General features: G+C 36.3%; 1 protein-coding gene and 2 non-coding genes across 3 annotated transcripts; 1 reads left to right on the plus strand and 2 right to left on the minus strand.

The window, feature by feature from the left end:
• Positions 1-211: 211 nt before the first annotated feature.
• On the plus strand, positions 212-1,611 carry LOC133307853 (scarecrow-like protein 32). Its single transcript, XM_061508412.1, has one exon. It carries the CDS (start codon positions 212-214, stop codon positions 1,571-1,573), a length of 1,362 nt encoding a protein of 453 aa, XP_061364396.1. The 3' UTR covers positions 1,574-1,611.
• Positions 1,612-2,403: 792 nt separating this feature from the next.
• Positions 2,404-2,493, minus strand: TRNAY-GUA (transfer RNA tyrosine (anticodon GUA)). The gene is given in 2 exon segments: positions 2,404-2,439; positions 2,457-2,493. It is a non-coding gene; the product is annotated as a tRNA-Tyr (tRNA).
• A 2,091-nt stretch (positions 2,494-4,584) lies between these two features.
• TRNAS-CGA (transfer RNA serine (anticodon CGA)) lies at positions 4,585-4,666 on the minus strand. The gene has a single exon. It is a non-coding gene; the product is annotated as a tRNA-Ser (tRNA).
• Positions 4,667-14,183: the final 9,517 nt, after the last annotated feature.

A 14,183-nucleotide genomic window follows, 5' to 3' on the forward strand; every position in this document is an offset into this window, starting at 1 on the left:
TATATACTATGTTCCCAATAATAGCTTTAGTTCCAGAACTCATTAGTTAACATCACCTAACCAACCCCAAGCTAGCTTTCCAATCCCCTTCACCAACCTCTTCCATATATACTTTGAGTCAAACAAAAGCACATAACCCTTCTTCTCCTCTATTTCTCTTTTCTTTCTACTTCAGAACTGTGCCATGCAAGTCACGTCCACGCATAGCCACATGAAAGCTGAGTTAAAGGGCACAACTACAACCTTTTCCTTTCAAAACCCTACTACTCTCTTTAACACACCCCACAGTCCTCTTTCAGGGGCACTTAAAGGGTGTCTTGGAAGCCTTGATGGAGCTTGTATTGAGAAGCTCTTACTCCACTGTGCCAGTGCTTTGGAGAGCAACGATGTCACCTTGGCTCAACAAGTTATGTGGGTGCTCAATAACGTTGCTTCTCCTGTTGGTGACACTAACCAAAGGCTCACCTCGTGGTTCCTAAGGGCATTAATCTCTAGGGCTTCAAGAATATGCCCTGCGGCCATGAATTTCAAGGGAAGCAACACCATTCAAAGGAGATTGATGACTCTGACAGAGCTAGCTGGGTATGTGGATCTGATCCCTTGGCATAGGTTTGGATTTTGTGCATCCAATAATGAAATTTTCAAAACAATTATGGGGTTCCAAAGGGTACATATTCTAGATTTTAGCATAACCCATTGTATGCAGTGGCCTACGTTTATAGATGCGTTAGCTAAAAGGCCTGAAGGACCTTCTTCACTTAGAATCACTGTGCCATCTTGTGGGCCACAGGTACCTCCCTTGGTTAATATATCAATACATGAAGTTGGTCTACGTTTAGGGAATTTCGCTAAGTTCAGGGGTGTCCCTTTTGAATTCAATGTTATTGGAAATACAACTCCATTATCATCTGCAGAATTGAGCAATGAATCAAGTAGCTTTAATTTTGAATCACTTTTAAGTCTCTTGAATCCTACTGTGCTAAACCTTAGGGAAGATGAAGCTTTGGTCATAAATTGCCAAAATTGGCTAAGATATTTGTCTGATGATCGAAAGGGAAGTCGCCAAAATCTTTCCCTTCGGGATGCTTTTCTTAATCTAATAAAAGGTCTTAACCCCCGGATTGTGCTTTTGGTTGATGAAGACTGTGATCTTAGTGCATCAAGTCTCACATCAAGAATCACCACCTGTTTCAATCATCTTTGGATACCCTTTGATGCATTGGAGACCTTTTTGCCTAAGGATAGTTGTCAGAGAACAGAATTTGAATCCGACATAGGCCAGAAAATCGAAAACATCATAAGCTTTGAAGGTCATCAAAGAATAGAGAGATTGGAGTCTGGGATGCAAATGTCCCAAAGAATGAAAAATGCTGGTTACTTGAGTCTTCCATTTTGTGATGAAACTGTTAGGGAAGTTAAAGCTTTGCTAGATGAGCATGCTAGTGGATGGGGGATGAAAAGGGAAGAGGGTATGTTGGTTCTTACATGGAAAGGTAACAGCTGTGTGTTTGCGACAGCTTGGGTCCCCAGTGAAATAAGGGATAATATCGGTATGGACTCAAATATGTCATAAACATAAGTGGCAAGGCCTACCATGGAATGGTTTGTGCTTTGCTATAGTGGTCCATGGGAGAGGCAGAGGAATTTCGTCACTTTGTGAAAGGGCTGCAAAAGAGACAAGAAGAGGAAACAGCTGCATTTTCAGGATTGTTTTTCGTGTGGCAATTTTGTAATGAAGCTCCATACATTGGATCACATGAAAGGCAAAAAGGAAAAATGTGTTCATTGTCCTTGTATGAGACAAAGTTGTCTCTTAGCAATGTTTTCACTTTTATGCAGCTTTAATTTGTTTGTGCTCAGAGCTTTGGGGTATAAGAGGTTGTATGAAAATCACATTCTCTTATTATTACCCAGTTCTAATAATAAAACCTTTTCAGCTTAGCAAACTACCTTTGTATTAAACATATGTATGAGCATATATAAGGTAAGACTTATATTAACCTACCACAATATCATAGATTCATACCTTTAATGACTGATTGAAACACTGTTTCCTTAATGGGTAGTTTTCAAATACCAGCTGAAGTAAACACTTTTTTTAAGGTAGTTTTAATTTTTTTGGTACGTATCCGAGTACAAATAAAAGGACCACCCAAAAATTTATTTTTATGACTAGTCACCTTCAATATCAAAATGCACAGGCTAAGGCCAAACAATATTTTTCCGAGCAGGTGGTGATAATGATAACTCATAAATTGTAGCATGTACGCCAATTGATCAACCCATTGCAGTAAGGGGTCCAGATGGGACCTCTTCTGAAGTTTGTTTTGTGTTTCTCTGTAAGAATCAAATTTGGTGCTGAAAAGTTAAAAATGACAACATAATCCATTGAAAAAAATGAAATCCGACCTGCCGGATTCGAACCAGCGACCTAAGGATGTCTCTGAGGCAACCCACTACAGTCCTCCGCTCTACCAACTGAGCTAAGGTCGGATTTACAATTATATGAATCACAAAAGTTAACCAAAATATAGTTTTTGTTTTCCTTTTTGTTGTGTTGGAATATTTGGTTAAGGTTTCAATCAACATTCTGTCTCCTAGTTAGTCCAAGTAATTTCTTTTTCTGACTCTAGCGAATTCATAGAAATATAACGTCCTACAACCTTTTAATAAATTTAAACTCGAGACAATAAAATAATAAATAAATCACTTATAGTTATAGTCCACATTTGTTTGTAGATGAGCATTAAAATAGTAGGTTGAAATTTAAACAAAAAAATCTTAAATTTTACCTTGATTAAAAACATAGTCAATGCTTTTATAGATATCCAAGGGCGGACCTACATGGGGTTAGGGTAGGCCCCCCGTCCCTCTCTAAAATATGAAAATATGTTTTACTAAATGATATGCAATATGGTCTAAAAAAGAAAATTTTGAAAGTGCTTTTAAAAAGTGAAAGACAAGCTATGCTATTAATAAGAAAAGTGTTCCACTCGTTCATTGCATCCAATTAGAGATAACTATTATTTACCAGATTCAACTTGCCAGTATATATATAGTAGGTTTTCTTCTTGGTTTGTTATCCTCCTCAATTAATGTGCAAAGTTGGCTTTTTCGTTGTATACAAAGAAGAGTTCAGTTAGTAATGCATATTCACTATACTTGTCAAATTTGTCTAGAATTTGATTTTATATTAATTGATTATATAATTTACTTTTTATAATCATTAAAAATTTGTACAGATTCTCATGTTAAAACTCAGGAAAAGATTATTTAAGTTTTGACTTTATTGACAAAGAAAAAAGGTCAATAATAGTTATTAATTATTATTTGTGACCAAATGCTAAAAATAAATAACACGTTAATTAATTTACTGTGTCTTCTGCTATATAACAACTAAGGGAGAAAATAAGATTCTAAATAAATCAAAGAAAGTGCAATTATAGCACCAGAAGGCATGAAAGTAAACAATAAAAAATTGATTTTAGAAACAAAATATAAGGACTTATGGCTAGTTCTTCATTGAAATAGAGGGTGCATTGGACCACTGTCACTAAAAATAAAAAATTGACATTCTAACCAAAAAATTGGCAAATTTTTTTATAGTTTTATTATATTCTTCTTAATAGGTATTTTTGTATTCCTAACGTGATCATCCAACCAAAACTGACATTACCTTTTCATAATAGTAATATAAATTTTCGCCCCCCGACATATAATTTTATGGGTCTGCCACTGTAGATATCTCTTTATTCATATTAGATAGTTTTTCTATTTTAGTTCTGGTGCTTCATTCTTCATAGTATAAATATCTTATCTGAAATATAGTTGGTGGCCATAGTATAGAAGTGAGAATTATTAATAAGTAATTCGAGAAAAAAAACAAAGAATAACTTGTGGTAGCGTGCTTTTTGGGGATTGTCTGAAGGAATGCAGCTTTGATTATATAATAAGACATTCATAAGAGTTTGAAAGTTTTATAAACAAGGATATATTTCTATATCTAACATACTAGCATGAAGCTCACTATTGTTGCAATCACGGTCAAGAAAACTCCTAATCCACGCTGAAAACAAAATTTGATTATTCAACCCAAAACTTGTTGAATTAAATTGTTCTCTCAAATGATCATCTTGAACGCTTCATTTTGCAAACTAGGTCACCATTTGAATATGGATTATTTTGTAAAGGAGGGGTATTCCCACTCTCAAAATTTTCCACTACTAATTTACTACTTATCTAATCACCATTATATTAACATTTTCTCTCTTTTCAAAATTTTTTTAACATTCTCTCTCTTTGATCCAATGATGATATGATGGGTAGTAAGTTAGTAATGAAATTTTTTGATAGTTAGAATATCCACGCTCTATTTTGTATTCCACAATAAACAAAAAAGTTGGTTTTTTGGTCAAAAATGGATATGCATCACATATTAACTTCGTATGAAATAATTGTATGTGCCGGTGGCCGTTAATCTACCAACATTCTCAATGTGTTGTTTCCTTTTCGGCTTTTCTGTTATGAAATATATGATCTAGTTATAATATAAATAAAAAAACAAAAACAAAATGAAAAAAAAAGCGTCGACAGCAGGATTCGAACCTGCGCAGGCAAAGCCCAACAGATTTCGAGTCTGTCTCCTTAACCACTCGGACATATCGACTTTCCAGTAGCTATATCTAAAACATAAAGTATATCTTAGTACTGACAAACTGAGACAATGCTACACCACAAGATTCACAACATTGAGGCTAGGTCATCATTGCACGGTATTTTTTTAATATGCTCTAGGATCATAATCTTATTTGGTGGTCCTTTATCAGAATTCGTTTCTTTTAAATTCTCTCTCAATCTTTTTTTCCTTCTATTTTTGGAAAGGGAATACAAGCTCCTGGATCATTAAAAATGAGCTCCCAGCTGACAGCAAAAAATCCGAACTGTAATTTTGTTCAATTGCTCGAGGGGATAATTTAAATCAAATCAAAAGTGAATATGTCTTAATTATGCACTTTAGAGACAAACATAAAATGAGTTAATAAGTTATATTATTCCTAAACACTAGTAAACTAAAATTGTGGACTAAGAACCGATTTTCAACAAGTTCTTAGCTGAACATGCTCATCTATGTGTTAGAAAATAAGAATATGAAAAGAAACGTCAGGAAATCAGTTCAGGATAGAATTCGGTCTAAAAACCACATGCTTATACTAAGATATACATAATTATATATACTCAGCCTCATTATATAATTATGCATATACCATCTTTATAGAGAAACCAACCGGTATATTTGGTTACAAGGTCTACTACGGTTATGTACACATTCCAAACAAAAAATACTCTTCAAGCTCAATTGAAACACCAGCACATGACATACTTCCTTACTTCAACTGCCACCGTTTTGATTTTTGACCATCATCTGATATGAAATTTAGAACATATAATGAGATTTGTTATCTCAGATGTAACGCCCCGTTCTAGAACCGGTTTGTTAACATCGCATTATGATATTAAACGCAGTTACAATCACATGGGTTCAATTAAAATCCGGATAAATTTTTCATTTTAAAACATACCGAACTTATAATACCCAATATCGTGATCATAACCATATTACCTTGCCGAATCAGATAAATTAAGCTTAACATCATGTTCTTATTCTATTTTTAAACCATTAATTTACTTTTTATTTATTTCACAACTTCTACTATATTGTAGGTTTCTTCATTAGCTATGCGTGGCTTCAAACCGCGCCCAAATCGGAGCACTGTAGCCCAAGTTAGGACAATTTGAAGCAACACAAAAGAGTGTTGGTCACAGGCCCCGCGCGCTTCAGCGCGCTACCGGGCGCTCAAGCGCGCGCTATCGGGCGCTAAAGCCTCCATCTGGGCGCTTAAGCGCACGGAGGCAGGAAGCATCAGGTATTTCAGTGTGGATGGGCGCTTAAGCGCGTATCAGGGCGCTCAAGCGCGCTATTCTGGGCGCTCAAGCTCCCATTGGGACGTTTTAGCGCGCAGAGACAGAAGCATCTCCTCCTTCAGTGGCTAAGGGCGCTCAAGCGCGGACCAGGGCGCTCAAGCGCGCAACCCTGGGCGCTAAAACTCGAGGGGACAGTAAGCATTCCATCTTTCTGCAGCAAAGGGCGCTTAAGCGCAAGCCAGGGCGCTCCAGCGCGCAATCCTGGGCGCTTAAGCCCCATTTTGGGCGCTCCAGTGCGAGGAGGCCGAATGCATTGGCACTCACAGGGGCAGCAAGGCGCTTGAGCGCGCTCCTAGCACTCATCCAACCTCTCCTCATGAGATCTAGCTAGAACTTGGGCAGCTACCACCCTACTCAAGAAGAGAAAAAAAAAAATGTTAGTTAAGATTATGATCTAATGTTGTTTTAGAGTGATAGACAAAAGTAGACAAAAAAGTGAGAGGTAGAATAACCTACCCTACAGTGAAATAACTGGATCCGTAAACGGAATAATATTGCAATTAACTATTACAATTATTTAAATGTTATTTTAATATAAGCTTTTATTTATTTTAAGTGATAATTAATTTATTTTTTAATATAATTTAATTTAAGCTCTTGGATATGATTTAATTCAATAAATTATTAAAATGAATATTTTAAACTGTAATTTGAAAAATAAATGATAAAAATTAAAAAATTAAGAGTAAATTTTAAATAATTAATTTAAGTTGTTCTTGAATCTTCCACAAGTCAATTCATAGTTGATCCGTATTTAAGCCCGTGCAAATTGACACGCCTACTGGAACCCATCCGTGACATTGGAACATCAATGGGAAGTGGTGACGTGGCAATTCATTTACCAGGAAAAAAAATCTTAAATTGATAGAATTGTGGCTTTCGTAATGGCTTTGACGTTATATATGTTGTCATGTTGAGAGATATTTTCTTAGAAGCTTCATCAACCTCGGAGGAGTTCCTGTGTTTAATTTCTCAAAGTATTTAATTTCGTAATGTCTTGTGACTGTTGAAAAATATTCTGTTTGAAGTGCTGCTCACCAGAAAAAATATAAATAAAAATTATACTAACATTGCATGCAGGCCACAAATTACGATATTCTTTGGATTTACAGGAGAAATTTGTCGTGATAATATTTTGATGAGATGTGATAGGACACGAGAGTGAACATAATTGTGTACCAGATCTTATCGCCTTTGAGTTTTTAAGGAATATATATGATGGCGGTGGCGACCGAGTAGTTTTTCGCATGCTCCGGTAAGAAAAGAGGGTGTACACACATAAAACATTTCAATATTCAAGTCAGCATCAATTATAATATATTATGTTAGGTAGAATACTTACCTGATGCATATTGCTTATCATTCGATGAAAGAGGGTGAAAATCCTTCTTATATAGTGACAAACTTGAGTCTCCTAAGGGGTTTATGGTTTTTTTCTTTATTGGGCCCTATGTTTAATAGGTCTAAGCTGGATATACTGGACAAAACATATAGATATCCGGAAAATTTTATAGAAAACTAATAAAATTTATATTTATATATACATATTGGGTCTTTTTTTTTTTGCTGCAAAAAGCTCTTCTCCTATCACTGATTATAAGTTATAACCTCTGAAAACGGACACATGATTTTTGGAGAAATTTGCGTGTCGAACACGTGTCGGACACCGACACATTCCGAAACGCGGTCAACTCTTTGGGACACGTTGACTAGTGAAACACGCGAATTTGACCGAATCCGACACGCAGTCAACGATGTGGACACATTTTGGCATTTTTGTTTGTAAAAAAGAAATAAAATTACAATTAAAAAAATTAAAAATATTTAATAAAAATTAAAAACTCTAGAACCCTATCCTCTCTCTCGTTCATTCACGCTGGAGGCTGCTGGTCCTTCTCTTCGTCGTCGGTCGTCGTCTACATCTCCGGTCATAATCAGAAATCGGTAAGTCTCTTTCGATTCTCAAATCTCCGGTTTGAATCTAGAAAGTCCAGGATTGTGAATAGGAGTTCCTCCTATATAACGTCGAACGGGTTCAGGTTCGAGTTCGAACGCTGCGTTTCTACGCACTTCTGCTTCTTCATGTTGAAGATGGAGAGAAAATGAAAGGGAAATGGAAGAGGAAAAGGTGGTGGTGATGTTGGTGTTAGTTTGGAGTGTAAACCAATGATGCACGGACACGAGACACGGGACACGGCACGACACGACACGATGACACGTTAATTCTAAAAAATATCATATTTGGACACGTTAGGACACGTTTTGATATTAAATAAATTTTTTAATATATATAATATAATTATACGTGTTGATCTTTGCAATCTGTCATTGCTGTCATGTCACGTGATGAAGAAGATACACTAAAATTAAATAAATTTTAAAGGTTACATTACAGGGGATAAGGGAACAGTAGTTATTTGTTAGCGGTTATTTTGCTTTTAACAGTAAATATATACAATGGAACACCCTTTTATCCATTAGTCAAAAGATTGAAGTTAGTAGAAAAAACACTCAAGTGAATAGTACCAAAAACAAAAAGGCAGAAAAAAGAAGTAAGATAGGCATCGCATCGTACATAGTAGAAAAAGCTCTCAAGTGAAGAGTACCACAAACATTGATGGCAACAAAAACACAGCAGGGTAATAGTACATAAAAATAGTAAGAAAATGAACAACAGTATTGGCTGAGCAGCCAACATCAGCATACCGGAGACGAGGAGGGTGTTATAGATCTGCAATGTACAAATTAGGAATCCCATTAACAGATGGGATATCAAGTGGTAGGAAGCGAAGGACTGATAATCAAAAAGGCGAGAACCGAAAGAGACTTACCGGAGACGACGACCAACGACCGGAGACGATGACCGACGATCGACGATGACCGACGACGAAAGAAGAGAAGGACGGGGACCAGGCGACCAGCAGCCTCCACTCTCCGGCGCGAGAGAGGATTAGAGGATAGGGTTCATTTTTTATTTTTATTAAATAATTTTTCTTTTTTTTAATTGTAATTTTATTTATTTTTTACAAAAAAAGTGCAAAACGTGTCCCAAAACGTGTCCAGATACGTTGACTGCGTGTCGGATTCAGTCAAACACGCGTGTCCCTCAAGTCAACGTGTCCCAAAAAGTTGACCACGTGTCGGACGCGTGTCCGAACGTGTCCTAACGTGTCCGTGTCCGACACGTGTCGGACACACATTTTTTTTCAAAAAACACGTGTCCGTGTTTCATAGGTGTAAACCGTTAACACGAGATTTATTGAAGCTCTGGGTTTTGGGAAGTTGAAGAGAGAGAGAGAGAGAGGTACCGAGGAAGATGAGGAAGGTACAGAAGGACCAAACTGCCATCCTTGTCTTCTTTATAGAGTTGGTGCCTTTGTATTTGTATCCATTTGCGGAAAGACAATAATACCCTCCCGCTCTCTCTCTTCCGCAATTACGAAAGTTAGGTAAGGACGTGAAAATTTAGTAAATATATGTTTCCCTTATCTTATTTTTTTATTTTATTTAATTTATAATCGAAGGTTTTTCTTAAAGAATATATATATATGTATGTGTGTGTGTGTGTGAAAAAATACTTTTGCATTTTAAAAGAGAATTTTTTTTAATAACTCATGACATAAGGGGGGTTTACAAAATAATGGAAAGAGAAAAAAATTTAAAGCTAATAGATTTAATCTTAATCCATTTATACCATGAGTCATTAGTCGAAGAAAATAATATTTATATATATAAGTTATATTTTTAATCTTAAACTAATAGATTAAAGCTATTAAATATAAATAAAAATAACAATTAAGATTTAGAGTAATGTATATATAGATAGCGATTCAATTTTCTAGCCTTTCACTTGATGAGCCAGATATAGAGGCCATGATTATTCAAGATGGAGATGAAAATAATTGAACTGTGTGTAATCATAAGTAAAATAATTTTTCTACATTCTACAATCTACACTCTTGGGATGTTCTATTTTTTTTAATATTTATGTTATGAAATTTGAATATTTGATTAGTATATGAGTTATTATGAGTTGCTATATTTTAGGGAAGTGCTCTCGATTAGGGATCGACCAAAATTCTAGAAAGATTCTAATAAACCAGATCCTCCTTTGTTATATTTCACTATAAGAAGACTTGGCAGATGTGGTACCAGGACACAAAGAGGGATAGTTTATCACAGGAACCTTGGTGAATAGTCGGGTTAAGAAAATCTATATAGATCGTGGCAGCTATGCCGATATCATCCTTTTGGATGCCTTTAAAAGAATGAATCTTGATGAGGAAGATCTGAAGCCATGCAAGACTACCTTGATAGCCTTCAATGGAGAAAATAACTCTCCAAAGAGATATATAGATCTCAGATTAACTCTGAAAACTAAAGAAGCTTTTAAGTCAGAAAGGATGATATTCATCGTAGCCAACTTCCGCTCTCTAAACAATATAATTTTGGGGAGACCAATTATTCATAAATGGGATATGTTTGTCTCTACATATAACACCTCATATTTTGTAAACGTATTATTATACATGAAAATGTGGTTTAAAGGGTAGGATTAGTGAAAATTCTGAAATTAGGGTCAAATTACATAAGAAGGGTAAAATGGTAATTTACTGAACACGTAACCCTAGGAAAGAAAATTTGAGTAGGAGATCTCAAATGAGAAAAATAACACTGAAAATGGATTCAGAACGAAAAATTGAGTGGATAGACAAGTTTCTGCAAATTTGATGAATAGTGATTTTATCGGTGTAAAATACTGCGGTATAATTGTATCGATAAGCGCAAAAATATGATCAATATTTCTAGGAAGTAAAAACATGGCGTGAACGAGAAAAATAAGTAGGTTATGAATTTGTTGGTTAAATTGGGCGATTTAAGAAAGTTAAATGACAAGAGGGACCCACTTAAGTAATTTAAGTGATAAATGGACAAAGTGAGATGCAAAATCTGATTTTCTCTCTCCTCCTTCTTCTTCTCCCGTCGAGCTTGTGTCCATGGGAGAGGGTTTGGAGCTTTTGAATCTTTAACTCTTTTTCTAGACACTTTTGAGAGAAACTCCCAACTACAAAGTTGTTCCCCATCATCTTGTGAGTGACTTTCTTGTAGAGTGCACCGTGTGGTTATCATTGTGTGAGGAGAAATCCTCCATTTTTAGCCACGAATTTTGTGACATTTTGGAGAAATTTTGGTGCTTTTTGTGTTTATTCATTGGTTGGAGACCATCCTCTTGGACCCTAGGTGTAACGCCCGGCCGCTTCAAGAATCAATGACTATCCCCACATACTAACACGAGACTTTTCAGTGTGCTTTTTCCTCACTCGCACACTTCCCGGTAAAACTTTGCAGGAGGTCACCCATCCCAGAATTGCTCCAAGTCAAGCACACTTAACTGTGGAGTTCTTCCGTTCTGGGCTACCGAAAAGAAGATGCATCTTGTTAGTATAGGTAGTACCAATTAATTCTTATAAGCTATCCCAAATTGTGCAGTCTCATACCTGCAAAGTCTTTGGAATCTCTCTCTTTCGGGTGTCGATTCGATTCATTCATGTAAGTAACCCCCGCTGGAAGCCTGTCAGGAGCCGCTCCTTGTCCGTGCCTCTTTGCACCGGCGATCACTCCCTCCCTCCCTCGTCAGCGCTCAGGATGTTACAAGCCCACCAGCTTCTGCCTGGTTCGTGCTCGAACCACACCGTACTGGAAGAGAGGCCCTGCTCTGATACCAAAATTCGGTTAAATTTTTATTTTTAAAACATGCCGAATTTAAAATGCCCTATTGTGTGATCATAACCACATTACGTTGCGGAACAAAATAAATTAAGCTTAACATCATGTAGCAATGTTAACGTTCCGGGTGTACAACGGGGTGTTACACTAGGAAGCTATTGGTGGTAAGTTTTCACACTCTCTTTGAGTTTTAATGGAGATCATAAAATGGATGAAGATTTTTGATTATGTGTGTTGAGTGTAGTAGTTAGGAGCATTGAATGGTATGTCTCCTTTGGAACTAAATGCTTATAATTATAAATGATGTGATTGATGCAATAAAATTTATGGTGATTTGTAAATTTGTAACTTAGGAAATTTTGAGATGAGATTTCAGTACTTTGTGAATTGATATGATGATAAGATTGATTAATTGAGTTGTGGAGCATGTGAATGAGTTAATTATAGGATTTTATGATGTGTGTGAGGGTTGAATTGAATTGAAAGCCTTGGAGTATAATGGCATGAAGAATTCGACCATATGGAAAGAAATAAGAAAAATGATGTGAAAATGTTGTACAATTAATGGTTGATGCTTTGATGCATAGAATAGTGGATTGGTGAATTAGTTAGATGATTAAAATGGTTGAGGTATTTGAATCAAATGTGAGATGGCCATTAGGCCTAAATGGTTATGTTTAAGTATTATTGTTGTGAATTGAATTGGTTGTATGCAAGTGTTGATGATATTGGTTGATTGATGAATATAGGTTACCACTCACGGAACAAATAGAAGGGGAATAAGCTTGGAGCATACGTGGAAGGGTATTGCTTACGGAGTTGAGGTAAACTCTTGGTACTTGAGTTTTATCCATCGTGTGTTCCACCTCACCTAGTGGAAGGTAGTGGTCGGATTGTGTGCTCTTTGACTTGTATAAAATGTATGTTCATGCATTATTGCCATGATTGTGTGACATGCTTGGAGCATGTTGTGTGACATATCTGTGATCTCTGGTTAGTAGATGTGTGTGGTTTGGACTTCCGCTGGAGATATCCCTTTGGGGGATTCCAATCGAGTTTTATTGCGGGGCCGACTCTGGGAGCGGTACCAGGATGATCCAAACGTGGGACTTCTGCTGGAAATGTCTCTTGAAGAGTTCCAGTTGGGTTTTGCCATGGGGTCGTCTCATCCATGAGAGAGGCACCAGGAAGCTTCCCGGGAGTTATATGATGGGGTCCTTGAGCGGAATCCTTGTGTGGATGTTCTTGGATGTGAACCCAGCGTGATGTGGTTTCGTATGTTATGCATTTTATATGATAATCTTTGTATGCACATTGAGTGGGCCATGAGGTGGAGTGATCCTCTAGTACCCTTGGTTTACTGAGATTTATTTGTATATCTACCCCGAGTTTGGGGACATCATTTCAGGTCATGTTGAGTATGGAGGATCTTCGGGCAAGAGACCCGCTTAATGGAGGAGTTGAGCATAATGTGCATATGAAAAATATAGCATTTTGGAGGATTACATTTGATGCACATAACATAGTCTTTAGCATTTTGGACTTAGATCATGAACATATTGCATGTTGATATTGCCATGCTTTTGGGTGTTCATGATTAGATTCTAAGTCTTTTGTAAATGCGTATTGTTTATATTGACATCTTGGTGAGCATGGGACTTGTCCATGGCCACATATTTTGTGTTTTGAGGCATTTAGAGACTTGTGATGTAAAGTGACCAATTGATGTTTAAATGGCGTTGGAATTGAGGACTATTGTAACTGATACACTGCATAATGAATATGCATGATGGAAGGGTCTAAAACCTACATTATTAATTGTACAAGTTGTATGTTGGGTATTAAAGTGTTAGGAGTGAAAGACTTAGTCCATTTTGAAATGAAAAAGCTGTCATCTGTGATTTTTACGGTAGGGTAATTGATTACCTTAAGTGTGGTAATCGATTACCTGAAACAGAGGACGTGAAATTTGAGCCAATGTGATCAAAGTAATCAATTAATTTTGCATAGGTAATCGTTTACCTAGTTCAGTAATCGATTACCTATGGCAAGGTAATCGATTACCCAAAACAGGGGAGCTCAAAATTAGCTACTGCCTCATTTTGGAACTTTTAGTAGTCGATTACCTCAATAAGGGTAATCGATTACCACTGTGTAAATTTTGAAAATAAGTAATTTTATAACCCTGAGTTAATGGTATTGCCTTGAGGGGTTGTAATGAATAAGTTTTATGCTTCCGTGAGTTTTGCATTTACAATTACGGTGTTATTTTTAATTGATTATGGAAATAGTTAACGTTTAACAATGAGGATTTAATAAAAGAAAAAGTTTAACCATAATTTAATTGAGTTCAATTATTGTGATTGTAACTGCGCTTAATACCATATGCAATGATAACATTACCGGTACGTAACAGGCTGTTACACTACCAAGCATCAGAAACTAAAGATGGTGAGCAATAAAAATGAAGTCAT

This window comes from Gastrolobium bilobum, unplaced genomic scaffold, assembly GCF_033153095.1.
Source record: "Gastrolobium bilobum isolate Gb01-03AN ecotype WA unplaced genomic scaffold, APGP_CSIRO_Gbil_v1 utg67448, whole genome shotgun sequence".
NCBI lineage: Eukaryota > Viridiplantae > Streptophyta > Magnoliopsida > Fabales > Fabaceae > Gastrolobium > Gastrolobium bilobum.